Below are 13,514 nucleotides of genomic sequence, written 5' to 3' on the forward strand. Positions count from 1 at the left end.
AATCCAGGTCTGTTGAAGAAGAAATGGTTTTTCAGTGTCAAAGCAGAGAAGTATTGGGCCACCCCAACCCCAGGTGGTTTCCATTATTAGTGGTGCTGTGGCCAAGTTTCAGGTTGGTGTGGGAGTTACAGAAACACATACAGAGCCCATAAATAAATCGGGTCCTCCCTAAATGAGGGCACGTGTTGCGGTGTGACCTGGCAACCAAACCCTATGTTGTGGGTGGGAATATCTGGACAAGCCACAATACCCTATTGGTGGGTCCCTCAATGCTGGGAGCAATCTGACCAATGAGACGCAAGAAAAGGACATCAAGGGACCTATTTAAGCCTATGCACGTGCACCTGAGCTTCCTCTTCGGGCTAGTGCATCGGAACACCCGCCCACCTCTCCCTATATTTAGGGCTTGTGCGCTTGACCTTGCTATGCCATTGTGTGTCGCCTGTCGTTGGGACAGGGGCATGGCAGGAATTTCACCCATTTGGCTGATTGGCTGTTGCCACTTGGGTTTCGCCTGCCACGCAGCAAATCGTCACAACTTGTAAGGTTGCTGATAGGCTCTGGTTCAAGTGATAGGGGTGGCAGAAAGGTCTGGCCATCCCTATGCGAAAGGTATTCCAGTAAAGGGATCCAGGGACTCAATGGTTTGGTCAACCCTGAGAGGGGTTGTGCCCATGCCCGAGTCCAGGGGACATCAGGGTGGCAGACTGGCCAGGATTCCCGCCTTCCACTGTCCTTGGTGTTCACCTTTGGCAGACCTATGATAGAGCTCTGGGTCAGTGCTGATTGCAAGGGTGCAGGGAGCTAGTCGAACCAGAGCCTATGCAACCACTCATTTGATTGTAATCAATAAAGTTGTGGCCTAAAGTCTGCCAAAAACCAAACCAAATATCTGAGTCATATGTGAATTTATTTAGGGGGTAGTTAAAGGGTCTAAACACGCAATTAGCTTACTCCAATCCAAGTTAAAACCCATTTGCATTTTAGCTCGGCTCATAAATGAAGTTCAGCCCTTTTGTGAGTCCCCAAATAAGAGGTTTTCCTTACCTGTTCCACTATGTGCTCAGTGAAAATTTTTGAATAGTTGGGGTTTATGTAGGTTTCCTTCCAATCCTGAGAACAAAGATTTGTTTGTTAGATTAAAAAGAGAGAGAGAAAACAAAACAATCCACACAGAAGTGCTTAGAATGTAGGTTTTCGGGAAAGTCCTACTCAAAGCAGACTCACTAAAATTGATGAACATGACAAACTTGGTTCCATTTCAGTGGGTCGGGTCTGAGTAGGGCTTAGCTGGATACAACCCATAGGATAGTTTTTTTTCCCAATTGAGCAATGAAGGTTAATGTTGAAAAATTAAATGGATTAAGATCCCCATGTAAGAAAGCATTTTGTGATTTGTTTGCTGACAAAAGAAAGAGGTTATTTGGGATTATTAAAAGAGATGAAAAGAATTATATTGCATTCTTTGATACATACCACTGGATTTTCAAAGATCTGCCAAAGGTCATTGTTGTAGTGAGATATATTGTAGTTGGCGGTTGATATAAGTCTTCCGAATTCGTGTCTGTTAGTGATGTACATAAAGACACCCTACCACCAGACAAAAAAACATCCTTATGTTAGTTTACATTTAATATTTAGAAATACAGAATAAACTATATTATCCATTCTACATTAATAATCATCACCCAAACCCACTATCATCCCCATTCTGAATATACAAACTACAGTCCTCTTTATCTGAAATTCTAACTATGTATGCTGCACTCTTTGGGAGATTTAAAGAAGTTGTACTGCCAACTGACCAGATATAGTCAGTAAACAAAGCATGGATTCTGATATGGGCTGAGGCTATTTGTTTCTTCTCTACATGCAGTCCATGTCTGTATCAGAGACCCACACACAGCAATCTCAGTTATGCTCTTAATATCTATATATAATTGATGATGAGTGGCCAGATTAATTTATGAAGGAAAATTTGGCATATTTCCTTCTAAACATTTTTATGTAGTTGTCTTACGTCCTAAATATTTAACTAATATTGATCTGCTGAATTCCGGTAAAAACATGAATAGAGAAGCAAGTGCCGGAGTTCTATAGAGTGCCAATTTCAGCCCATTTCCTAACAGATTCCTAACAGATCCTTTGGCGAGTTGACCTGTAATGAAAATGTTCCCCTTCAAATAGTTAATTTTATGAATATGATGAAAACAACAAACCACTGTGCAATGCTTGAAGGAGGATGAAAAGCAAAATGTACTGGAATAGTAGCAAAAGCCACATGATCCTTGTAGGACTGATTAACTTCATATTAAATAGAACAAATCAAATTAAGTAAATTGGGAAGGTATGTTGTTTTCCTTTTCAATATAAACAGGCCTATATTTTCAAACTGATCCAAAGATACTGTTGTGTTTGTCACAGCCCAATTGCTTGCCATTCTGAATAATGGTGCTTCAAGACATTTGCTTTTTCTGACACTTGTGGTTTTGTGAATGACTAGCATGCTGGTCACCTGCAAGCCAGACATCAGCCACACCAATCCTCATGTTGATGATGATCTCTGTCCAAGCAGGCTAGTAGGACCAGCCAGGGGTAGCACCAATTGAACAAATTATGTTATAGTGACTTCAAACCTACATGGCAATACAGGCCTCTCCTATAATGAGGTACTTCTTGGTTTGCTTCTGGGTCTGTGGCTACTGTCTCTAAGGAAGCAAATGTCTATGAGTTTCCTCAGTGATCAGGATAGGGCAGCCTTTCCAACCTGGAGCTGCTGGGACTGGCAATCCAAAACATCTGAAGGCTACCAGGTAGGCATAACAAATTCTGTCGCAGACCATGTTGCACAAGTAGTGAGGCAGATACACTATCTCAAGAACATAAGGGTTGGGTTTAAGTCTTCTGGGGGGAGTTTTTTTTTAAATGTTGTAATGTTCTTTTTTTAAAAATGAACATAATAAACATGTACTCAACCCACGGCTCTTATTAAACAATAAATACGAAAAGTTGAATAAAAAAAAGCTCTGCCAAAAACAGTTAAGTGATGATTATGTAACACTTCCCTCTGCTACAAAAATACACCACACCACTGTCCAGTTTTATGCTCCATTACTTCCAAAGGAGTTGCATCAGCATAGAACTGTTGAAATACAGTGGTAAAGCATGCTTTTGACAGTGGGTGTATTGAAAACCATGTCATTGCGTTAGAGACATAATTTCTCATGAGAAGTGTAGGGAAACCACAGTATGTTCTGTTTTTACAGCACGAGGGAGCTTCAGTTTTAATTATAACAAGATATTGGAAAATGTGCATTAGGGGAACAGGGAACAGCAAGCCATCCTTATTAAGCAACAGATTTTCTGGTTCCTACAACTACAATGGATAACAGAGCATGGGTAACTTTATCTCAGCAACAAAAAGCCATTGAATTACATCCAGTTTTAACTAGAAAGAGCCCATTAAATTGTATTCAACTCTATGCAATTTATGAATGACTGTTTGGTTCTTGACTTAAAGAATATTTTGGCATTATATTTCATTATTTTTTTTGCACTCTTCCATAAAAAAAACCATTCTGAAATTTGACTTTATTATGCTGCTATCAGCTGTGGCTTCTTCTATTTGCTAACGGTGGGACTACCTCTCGAATGATGTGGAGTGGCCCCATTCATAGATTCATTCATTTATTAACAGGGTCACATAATTTGGGTTCTATCAGCTGATCGTAAGGCTTCAGGGAACAAATGAGTTTCCCACAATTCCTCCTCCCCCCTGCAGCCTCTCTTCCCCTCTAAATCTGGGTTAAGAGTCTCTCTGGGGGTTTTGGAAAGTAGGAGTGCATGGGAGGGAGGAAAATTTCCAAAAATCTATTCCCTCTCCATTCTGCTAGCAGGAGCTTTACTGTCAGCTGAGTGAAACCCTTTGGATACAGCCTTTTTGACTTCCAAAACAAGTGAAAAATGATATAGCTAAATGAAAGACAAAGAAAGTTCAAAGATGAAATCCTCAATCTCCATTAGTCTCAATGGAACATGAGCAGATACAATGAAATTAATGGAGGTTGAATCTTAGAAGCAATGGTCAATGCAAAAATGAGTTGTTACTTAGACGATACCACAAAATTTGTGATTCTCACATGTATATAACTAGGAAGCAGGGTCTTGTATCACAAGAATGATTTACATTAAAAGAATGAGGAAACGTTGTTTTTTTTTGGCAATTATGCCACATCAGAATTTTGGGTATATGTTTAAGTACACTAGCATACTGGCTTACACACTCAACAATGTGGGAAATGTGCTACTGTTGGGCTGAAAGTTGCCCTCCTGCATGCAGAAGACAGCTTCTGCTCACATCCTCTGTGAAAATACAGAGAAGCAAAAAGTATGTCCTTCCATTTGGACAAAAGGCTTCACAAGACCTTGGGCAACCACCCATATAAGCATAATCATGAAAACTGCCGATCAGCAGTGGTTGCTGGAGTGGTGGCACTTACCTGACCTCCTGACACCCCCGTTGCTGGGTCATGCCACAGATTAGGGACAAGACATAGGTGAAGTTGGTTTGGTGCACACCCACCAGGCAGAGACTGCTAGATTGGCTTTGCCAGTACAGTGGTACCCCGCTAGACGAATGCTTCGCTAGACGAAAAACTCGCTAGACGAAAGCATTCGTCTAGCGGGAGGCTGCCCCGCTAGACGAAAAAGTCTATGGGGCTGCCTCGCAAGACGAAAAAATTTCATCTTTTTTTTTTTCTTCGTTTTGCGGAGCGCGGCTCCCATTGCCGCTCCGCAAGACGAAAACCCCGCTAGACGAAAATTTTCGCGGGACGAATTATTTTCGTCTAGCGGGGCACCACTGTATGTCTGCATCACAAATGGCCTTTCCTTTCCCAATACACTGTAGCCGAATCAACCCTGGCGATCAATGGGGTGACAGATGTCGCAGCCAGATCGCCCTCACATCCAATACACTGTAGCGATGTAGGTGACAGGAGGGCAGGTAAATGTCGGCAGCCAATTGACCGCCATCTATAGAACCTACTCAACATATCCCTGTGTGAATTCCTGTACAAAGGTTTGTGTGGGGCAGCACTGACAGCTGTTTTGCTTCCATTCGTGATTTAATCTTTTGAATGGCCACAGGAAAGAAACAGATTGAAAAAGCTCGAGACAAAACAATGCCCAGTTATCACTGGGGTATAGGGAACGGAAGGAGATACCTCCCTCTAGGAGAGCAAAACGGCATTGTAATAAATGAGTAAAAAAATGAAAAGAAAGAAAAACCTTTGGGGGTCTGAGCATATGGAATGTTTCCGCAGAAGGGGAGTCTTTTTCCCTTTGTAAGGTCTAAAACGAAGGAGGAGAAGGACTACATCAGTTGACTTTCCATTGCTCTCTTTCGCACTGTTAGAGCTGCATTGGCTTTCTGCTGCATGTTAGCTAAACAAGATCCTTTAATCAAAAGCTGGTATTCTGAAATCATGCAGCTCCAAGCAAAGCTTAAAAACATACGGGTTAAAAGCTTGAACTCTCAGCCTCTTATCTGCTGTGACATATATATACATATATATGTATATGTATTTTAAAAAACATACACAGAGAGACAAGCTCGTACCAGGCTGCTTCACAGCATAAGAATGAGAAAAAAGAAGACTTTGTCTGATGAGCCACCAAGTCAGATTAGTTGAACGTGAGCATATGGTAAGCACAGATTGCAATAACTGATGCAGGAAAGGTTGAGAACAAGAGAATGTTGATTGGACTATTCTGCAGAACGAGTACAAACAAAAGAAAATCATGCCTTGTTAAAGGAGGGAATAAATTTCAATACTTGCCAACTTTTCTTGTTCAATTCAGCAAAATTATTTTTCAATGCTACATTGCCTGGAAATAGCTGTCATTTGATTCTGCTCTGGAACTAGTGTAGATATCAGTACAGATACAGATTTACATTTGTATTGCAATGATATTCATATATGTTCTCATAATGCTAGCATCCATTAAACACTAATAACGACAAGGAGCATTGTTCCTGTTTAGCAAAATTTAATCTGCCTTGAAATAACAAGATCAATCATTCCTGCCCTTGAAAAGACAATTCTAAAATGCAATAATGTGACATCAGTTCTATTGTATCCTTCATACAATATATAGCATTTGCGATGGCTTGTTAACTCAAGAACAAAATTTAGGGGGGGGGGTAATAGAAAATCAGTGCTGAGCTACAATTACCATTTGAAATAGGTATTGATTAAGTTCACAAGTAATTTTGCATTCAGAAACAGGCAGCACACAATATTTATGAGTGTTAACTATACTCAAAGCCAAAAATGTTGTGATGTGAATTGGCTTAACTGCTGCCGTTGTGAAGAGGTAACAAAGAGTCAGAAAAGTGATTGTAACTCACAAAAAATTGGCTAGTACTTTAAATTGGAAAGAAAGAACAACCGACGTGTAGAGAGACATTTTCAAAACCCATGCAACTCACCATTTCCCTCGCATTCCTGCAGAGGGCCATATCAGGATCCAGTCTGTCCCTTGCAAAATAATTTCTCTCTTTCATCTCAGATCTGAGCGTTTGTCCTTTGATCAAATATATGTTAGCCACATAAGGGATGTTCCATACACCCCTGGGGGAAAATGGTAAATTGAGTTGGGTGTAATATACACTTGGATGAATGTCATTCAATTTCATCATTTTTTCATCATTTGTTTCCTATGGTGAAAATTTTCCACTCACGAAACAGGATGGAAATACTATGGGAGCGTAATTTTTAAAAAATCATTTGTACTCTTGTTGCAGAGAAGCTCCACAGAGCTCCACTATACAGAACTGAGAGAACATTATCCATTTGTAAACAAGACTAAGGAGACCAATAAGTTACTGTGGAATATTTGGTAACGCAGCCACATGGAGAAAGGCACAAACTGAACCATTCTAAAATTATATTTAACACCCAGCTGTAGAACCGCATGTCCCAGAATGCTACTTGACCCTGTGGCAGGTTTATAAAGCTGGACAAACAGTAAACAAGCAAAATCAATCATTTTTTTGCTTGTTTTTAGGGCCAGGTTTCTTGCTCACAGATCCATATACAAGAATAAAATCAGAAAAATAGCTGAATTGAGAACATTCACTTTTACATCTCCCTTCCATTTGTTATTGAATTAAAACTATCGACAGAGCACATTCTCTTCAAAATCAGCTTATAAATTAAAATATATGGCAATTACAAGGAAATGGAATTAAAAGCAGCCTTTCCAAGAACCAACATCTTTATATGTCACTTCTTTTATGGTTTATTTATTTTTTCAAATAATTTTTTATTAGTTTTCCAATATTCCCCCAATAATAGCCAGCTTATAACAATATCAATTAATTCCTTATTTAATGGTTTCTGGCTGAGGAAAAAGCCAGAATTGAAACATGCAGGAAGTATGGGGAAAGTAAATTGTTTGGGGTATGCTGAAGGAATTTAATACACAGTCAATGCAAGCCGTTAAAAGTAAGTGGGTCACACTATTGAGAGCCCCCCTTTTTTACAACCCAGGGTTATGCAGAACTTTACAAGTGTTAAATAAAGTCCTTCTTACCAGATTCTTCTTGGGTTTTTATTTTTTACTTTGACTGTGGGGCATGCATGGAGATGGGTTTTGAGGATATCCACAGGATATTTCAACGTTACAGGGATTAGTTAACCGAAAAAGGGCTGAAAACCACTCACAGCTGACTGTTTCTTAGAAATACTTCACTTTAAGAAATGTTCACTGAAGCAATAGTCAATACAGCCACCACAATAGTGTTTTTCCCTCCCATAACCAACTTGTTTAACACATATGTTGATGTGGCATGTTATGTATGCTTTATACCCCACCTTTCCTCCAAAAAACTCAAGGTGGCATACATGGTTCTCTTCCTCCCCATTTCATCCTCACAAGAACCATGTGATGTAGGTTTGGTGGACTGTGACTGGCTCAAGGTTACCCAGTGAGTTCTCTGCTCAGCCACGAAGCCAGCTCCTTGGAGCAAAGCTGGAATATAGACATGATCAATACATACAAATCAAATCAAAAGAAGTATGAACAAGGTGGTTTTTCAACAACAACTATTGGGATAGCTGTTGGATGTCTGTATGTGAAACTACATGTGCCCAGGGTGTGCTCATGTACAGCGTTGGCACACTCGCGGTGTGCCAATGTTACTGCTGCACGTCACAGGGGTGTGTCGATGTGACATCAACATGCTCCACAGTGTGCGCACGCCACCAAGTGGAATCTGGGGGGCGTGTGTGTGTGTAGCAGCCCCTTCGTTTAAAATTTGTGGGTGCCCAGGGCCCCACATAGTCAGCACCTATGCAAAAGAGTAAACAGTTAACTTACACTCTGTTTCCTTGGACAATATCCACGTAGTCTTCAGACCGAGCATAATATCCATCAGGGCTCAGCGCCCCCCAAAAGTTTGACCAAAGCTTCCCATGGCGCAGTACAAGAGGGGCAATCATCTTTCTGTTTTAAAAACATGATGGCATTGAAAGTTAACAAAAAAGATTGAAATGTGAAGCAATCACAAGGAAGAGCTCTATAACTGGGGAAGAGACAGATGTTAATAGCTGTCACTTATTCTAAATAGGCCTCTTTGCTTCCAGTCACTGCCTCTGGGATAGTGAGAAAAACAGAGTCTTTCTGAATTCTGAATTTGTAAAGCAACAACTGCAACATGAAATTTCAAGAGCCATAGCTCAGCGAAGAGTATATGTTATGCATGCATGCATAAAATCTTATATTCCATCATTCGCATTCCCACTGAAAAGCTTCTGCTAAAATAGCGATGAAAGATCTCTGCCTGATGTCTAGGAAAGGGGCTGCCAATCAGGATAAAATGGATTAATAGTGTGAATGATAAAATAGCTCTTTAAAGCCTTAACTGACACATAGTGAAACTGAGTCTCTCTTGTAGGAACATTGTAGTCAAAGTCAAGAAAGTTGACGTGATCAAAAAGCAAACATGCTGAAGGAAGTGCCTTTACTCCAAGATGCGCAGAGAAGCATGGGGGGGGGTCCTCCATCCCCGCAGCACATATCCACCAATGACAGAGCACTCACATGATTAAGAAGAGCCCCCTAAATCAGAATTTTAAAAAGACTGGGAACCTTTTATCTTGTATTTACAGAAATACTGTAAAGATATGGACTCACTAGCAGGGTTTGATTAAACACTTACAAGTAAGAAAATAAGATCAAAGGTTAAGTAAAGACAACATGGAATGAAATTGACTGTAAGATGTAATCATGAAGGAAAATTTGGTATTAAACTGATAATAAAATAAGAGTACTAAGGTATAAGATTATAAAAAATAAGATAATAATTAAACAGAAGTAGTAAATGTTTAAAGAACCAGAAGGGAAGTTGAGGGAAGTCACGGGGGGGGGGGGTTCTTTTTCTTTTATATGACAAATGTTATATTGTGTTGTTTGATTGAATATAAAACTGTAAAAATCCAATTATATATAGAAAAAGAGCTGCCTAAATCATAGTGGAAGGCTAGTTTTCACATAAAGGAGTGCATTAATATTCTCCTCTGCCCGGACATAATGGCGATATCCAGTGATGCAGAAGTAATTTCCCTCTCCTCCCCCACTGTAGCTCTCTGCAGTTTTTAGGTACAGAGATAGGAATGGGAAACACCACTACGCAAATGGAAATCTACTCTACCGGCAGATGAACACCACTGGATGCCACCCAGTGTATCTTCTTTCATGAGAAATCTATTTCAAGGAATTACTAAACAAACCTGTAGTAGTCACTGAAACCAATAAAAGAACCTAGAATTGATAAATTTCCCAGCCCCTCTTGCCATAAGCATACCGATTCTGTTCCATCAAGAGTTTTAAAGTACTGGGGTTCGTTAAAACAACATCCGCATCTATGCTGAAATAATAGTCGCATTCTTCCTTCTGCCGACAGATGTCCCTTGAAAAGGAAGAGACACACAAGGCATTAGCATTGTAAACATGTTCCATTCCAAAGAGATGATAATAGTTTTAAGCATACAGCTGCAGTGTGCATTTAAGAAGTTCCTTTGCTTAATAGCTACCTGAATTGGCAATTTGACTCCTGAAACAAGTTTACTTAAAGCAACTGTTAGTAGTTGAATGTAATAGATTTTATGGCTAATAATACAATCTGGGTTTCGCTTGATTTATCTATCCACCAGAAGGAAGTTTTTCAAAATATGAGTCTCACTCTTTGCAAAGATGTCTTGGATTTTTGAAGGTGCCAATTTGGGGAAATTCGTCCATCTTCTGGAAGATTTGCATAGTGAAATTCCTCTATTACCCCCGGATTTGGAGAGCTGTATTCCCAATATTTTCAAAACCCCAGATATTATCTAAATTCACATTCACTGTCATTAACTTGTTCCTTCCCAGTAAATGAAAAAAATAATTCTTAATAACAATGTCATCAATTAAGACAACTGTACACCTATTTGTTGAAAATTAAATCTGGCAATACGATAGCAATTTATGGATACCCACCATACCTATTTCATACCTATTCATGATCATAGCTTACATGAATAAAAATATAAATTACATATTAATACAACCATTGTCCTCTATGTACAACTCTAATTTCTGGTCGCAGCATTATTCCCCAGGTGATAGACAGGTAGGTAAGTGGTAAACATAACCCTAGTTTACTGTTTTACTATTGGACTGGAGCCTCACCCAATAGCTCAGTTGGGAGAGCATGAGTCTCTTACTGAGCCCCACTTTGGGCAAAATGATTCCTGAATTGCAAGGGATTAGACTAGATGACCCTATTGCAGCTAAGGTTTAATACCAGGGAATTCTGTTGGGAAATAAAATGTGATATTAAACTGCTGTGCTGCACTGTTAAAGTAAATGGCCAATCCAGTGTGCATATATGTGCGCGAGAGACAAAGAGATGTGATCCTGGGATCTGATTAAAAAAGCTATTGAACATAGATCATTTTGAAGGCTATGAACATTCTCGTTCCCAGAACTTTCATAATTTATAACAGCTGAATTTTTCCCCCTGTGGTGCAACCTTTCAATGAAAGAGGAACCAGCTGTATGTTATCACCCCAAACATATGTTGCAGCTCATACAATGGGGGAGCTATTCTGTTCAGTGGAAAGGTTGTTTGAGAGTGAAAGCCATATGGATATTTTTTTCCAGGATGCAGCCCCACTCCACAGCAAAAAGACACTCTGTTGAGACCTGGCAGCATCCACCTCTGCTAGAATTGCAACTAGCTTCTCACATCCCAGAGGCAAGTGTCTGGGCCTTGGGAGAGGCAGCGAGAATTCACAGGATCAAGGTATGCAGGCCAGTGAATGTTTGGAAAGAAGAAAACCACAGGTCACAAGCATGATAACAGGTGACTTACTTATGAACATTTGAGCAGGGCAGCCCACATAACATTGTTAGAGATGGGTAGAGATTGGAGAGAGTAGTTTGGGGAGTGGGGTTGGTGGTGCGGACCAGTTTCCCTAGAGCAGGAATCCCCAAACTAGGCCCTCCAGCTGTTTTGGGACTACAACTCCCATCACCCCTCGCTAACAGGACCTGTGGTCAGGGATGATGAGAATTGTAGTCCCAAAACAGCTGAAGGGCCGAGTTTGGGGATGCCTGCCCTAGAGGCACACAGCTGGTGCCTATGTTGTTAGCTTCTTGGTGCCAGATCAAGACAGTTTTATCATCCTGAACTTCTAATGGATGGTCTATTTTATACCTGCTGTTTCCCTATTTTCATTGCTAGTCTTTCTGCTTTTTAAATGGCTTTTACAATTGCTTTATTACTATTACTATTTTACATTACTTGAATGTTAATTCTAGATGTTGAATTTTAAAAGTAGTTAGCCAACCTTCTTTTAAAAAAAACACACATAAAAATAAAATAATGATCTTAACAGAGAGGCTGATGAATAATCTACAACATCTGCTGTGTTTCGACATGAACTATTATTCTCAGCACTCTAAAAACGTATGTTGGAAGTCTCAACGATGGATCATTAAATCCTTGCCAACAAGCATTGGCCTACAAGCAAGCAGCAGGAATTGCTCATAAACACAATACATTGTTGGGGCCACTACTGCTCATTTTAATTAGACATCTTCCTGTCTAAATCTACACATTTCATTCCTGTTCACATATAGATCTTAGGAGATAAATCGCTAAAAATAAAATTACATTCCCATGTTCCTAGCATCAGCTTGACTCAGATATTCTTCAGGTCCCACAATTTGTATCGTTTTGAACATGTGCTTGGCTTTTTCCCAAAACTTCTTGATATGTCTTTCATGGTGAACTTCCTGAAAAAGTAATGAAATAATTAATAAATGAGAAATCAGTAACACCGTGTAAAAATTAAACATGCAACAGAGCCGTCCAGTACTAGTCTGTGGTATAAGTTCCCCATAGAGGTGTAGCAGGTACCTTCACTATACCTCCTGCAGAAGGGCATCCTTGACCTACAGACATTTGTTTCAAGGTCCAAAGTAAGGCTGGTTGCATAGGCTTGCTTCAGACACTGAAGTAGATGCACACAGATTGGTGCTGGAGCCCCAGGCAGGAATGCCTCCCCTCCCCATACACATGCTTGTTTCACCAGGGACATCAGAAATCAGGAATAGTAAGAGAAAGAGACCCAGAGGAGAGGAAGATATACCGTATTTTTCTGTGTATAAGACCCCCCATGTATAAGACGCCCCTATTTTTGGGGACTCCAAATTAAGAAAACACCCCTAAACACTACCCTATTCAAACCTTTTTTTGTAAAAAAGACAACACCTAGTCTTATACACGGAAAAATATGGTATTTTGTCTAGCAAGCAAAAAAAGAATCAGAAGAACACACAGACCAGCGACAGGAAAAAAGAAGGTGCTAGAGAAAATAACATTTTAAAATACTTTGTTTTAGCTGCAATGGGTCTACAACACAACTAAATCTCTGACAAGTGATTTTATATAGTTACTTATTTTTATAATGAAGAGCAATAATCATTCTAAAATGTCAGTCCACCTTTACAGAGTTCCTCTTTAAATATTATTTCGCCTCAAATAACTTCCACTTTGAACTTGGATGTTAAGACTTACTAAAAATATTATGATAATCAGCAGGAACCGTCACAGTAAAAAATAACACTGGAAATTTTGCAGCAGAATAAACAAGCCAAAGATCAACTACTATTTTAGGTCACTCCTGCTATTTTACAGACGTGTTAACTCCTTAGGCTGCAATCCTATAACAGCTCAACCTGGGTGCATGCCCCATTGAACACAATGGGACTTAATTCTGAGTAGACATGCATAACACTAAGCTGTTAATGTATTGGATTTTATTATTCTTAAAAGAAGGTGGGTGGAAATGGAAGGTTGTAGCCAGTTGTTGTTGTTTTTTTAATTAATGTAGAATAAATGTTTGTGATCTTTTGCCCATGGCATTACCTTCTATACTATAGAGTGACACTACATATTAAAT

The 13,514-nt window shown here is 39.7% G+C and overlaps 1 protein-coding gene across 2 annotated transcripts in view; it reads right to left on the minus strand.

The window, feature by feature from the left end:
• The window catches only part of PLOD2 (procollagen-lysine,2-oxoglutarate 5-dioxygenase 2), a 55,665-nt gene that overhangs the window by 5,245 nt on the left and 36,906 nt on the right, over window positions 1-13,514 (minus strand). Inside the window, exons 10-16 of one of the 2 annotated variants that reach the window (XM_033150392.1) lie at window positions 12,224-12,345; window positions 9,872-9,976; window positions 8,386-8,511; window positions 6,494-6,635; window positions 5,290-5,352; window positions 1,477-1,590; window positions 1,048-1,113 (exon numbers count right to left, since the gene is read on the minus strand). In XM_033150392.1, the coding sequence (XP_033006283.1) occupies window positions 1,048-1,113; window positions 1,477-1,590; window positions 5,290-5,352; window positions 6,494-6,635; window positions 8,386-8,511; window positions 9,872-9,976; window positions 12,224-12,345 (738 nt within the window). The remainder of the gene's footprint in view (window positions 1-1,047; window positions 1,114-1,476; window positions 1,591-5,289; window positions 5,353-6,493; window positions 6,636-8,385; window positions 8,512-9,871; window positions 9,977-12,223; window positions 12,346-13,514) is intronic. The other variant, XM_033150393.1, reaches the window with a different exon arrangement.

Source organism: Lacerta agilis, chromosome 5 (assembly GCF_009819535.1).
Source record: "Lacerta agilis isolate rLacAgi1 chromosome 5, rLacAgi1.pri, whole genome shotgun sequence".
Lineage (NCBI taxonomy): Eukaryota > Metazoa > Chordata > Lepidosauria > Squamata > Lacertidae > Lacerta > Lacerta agilis.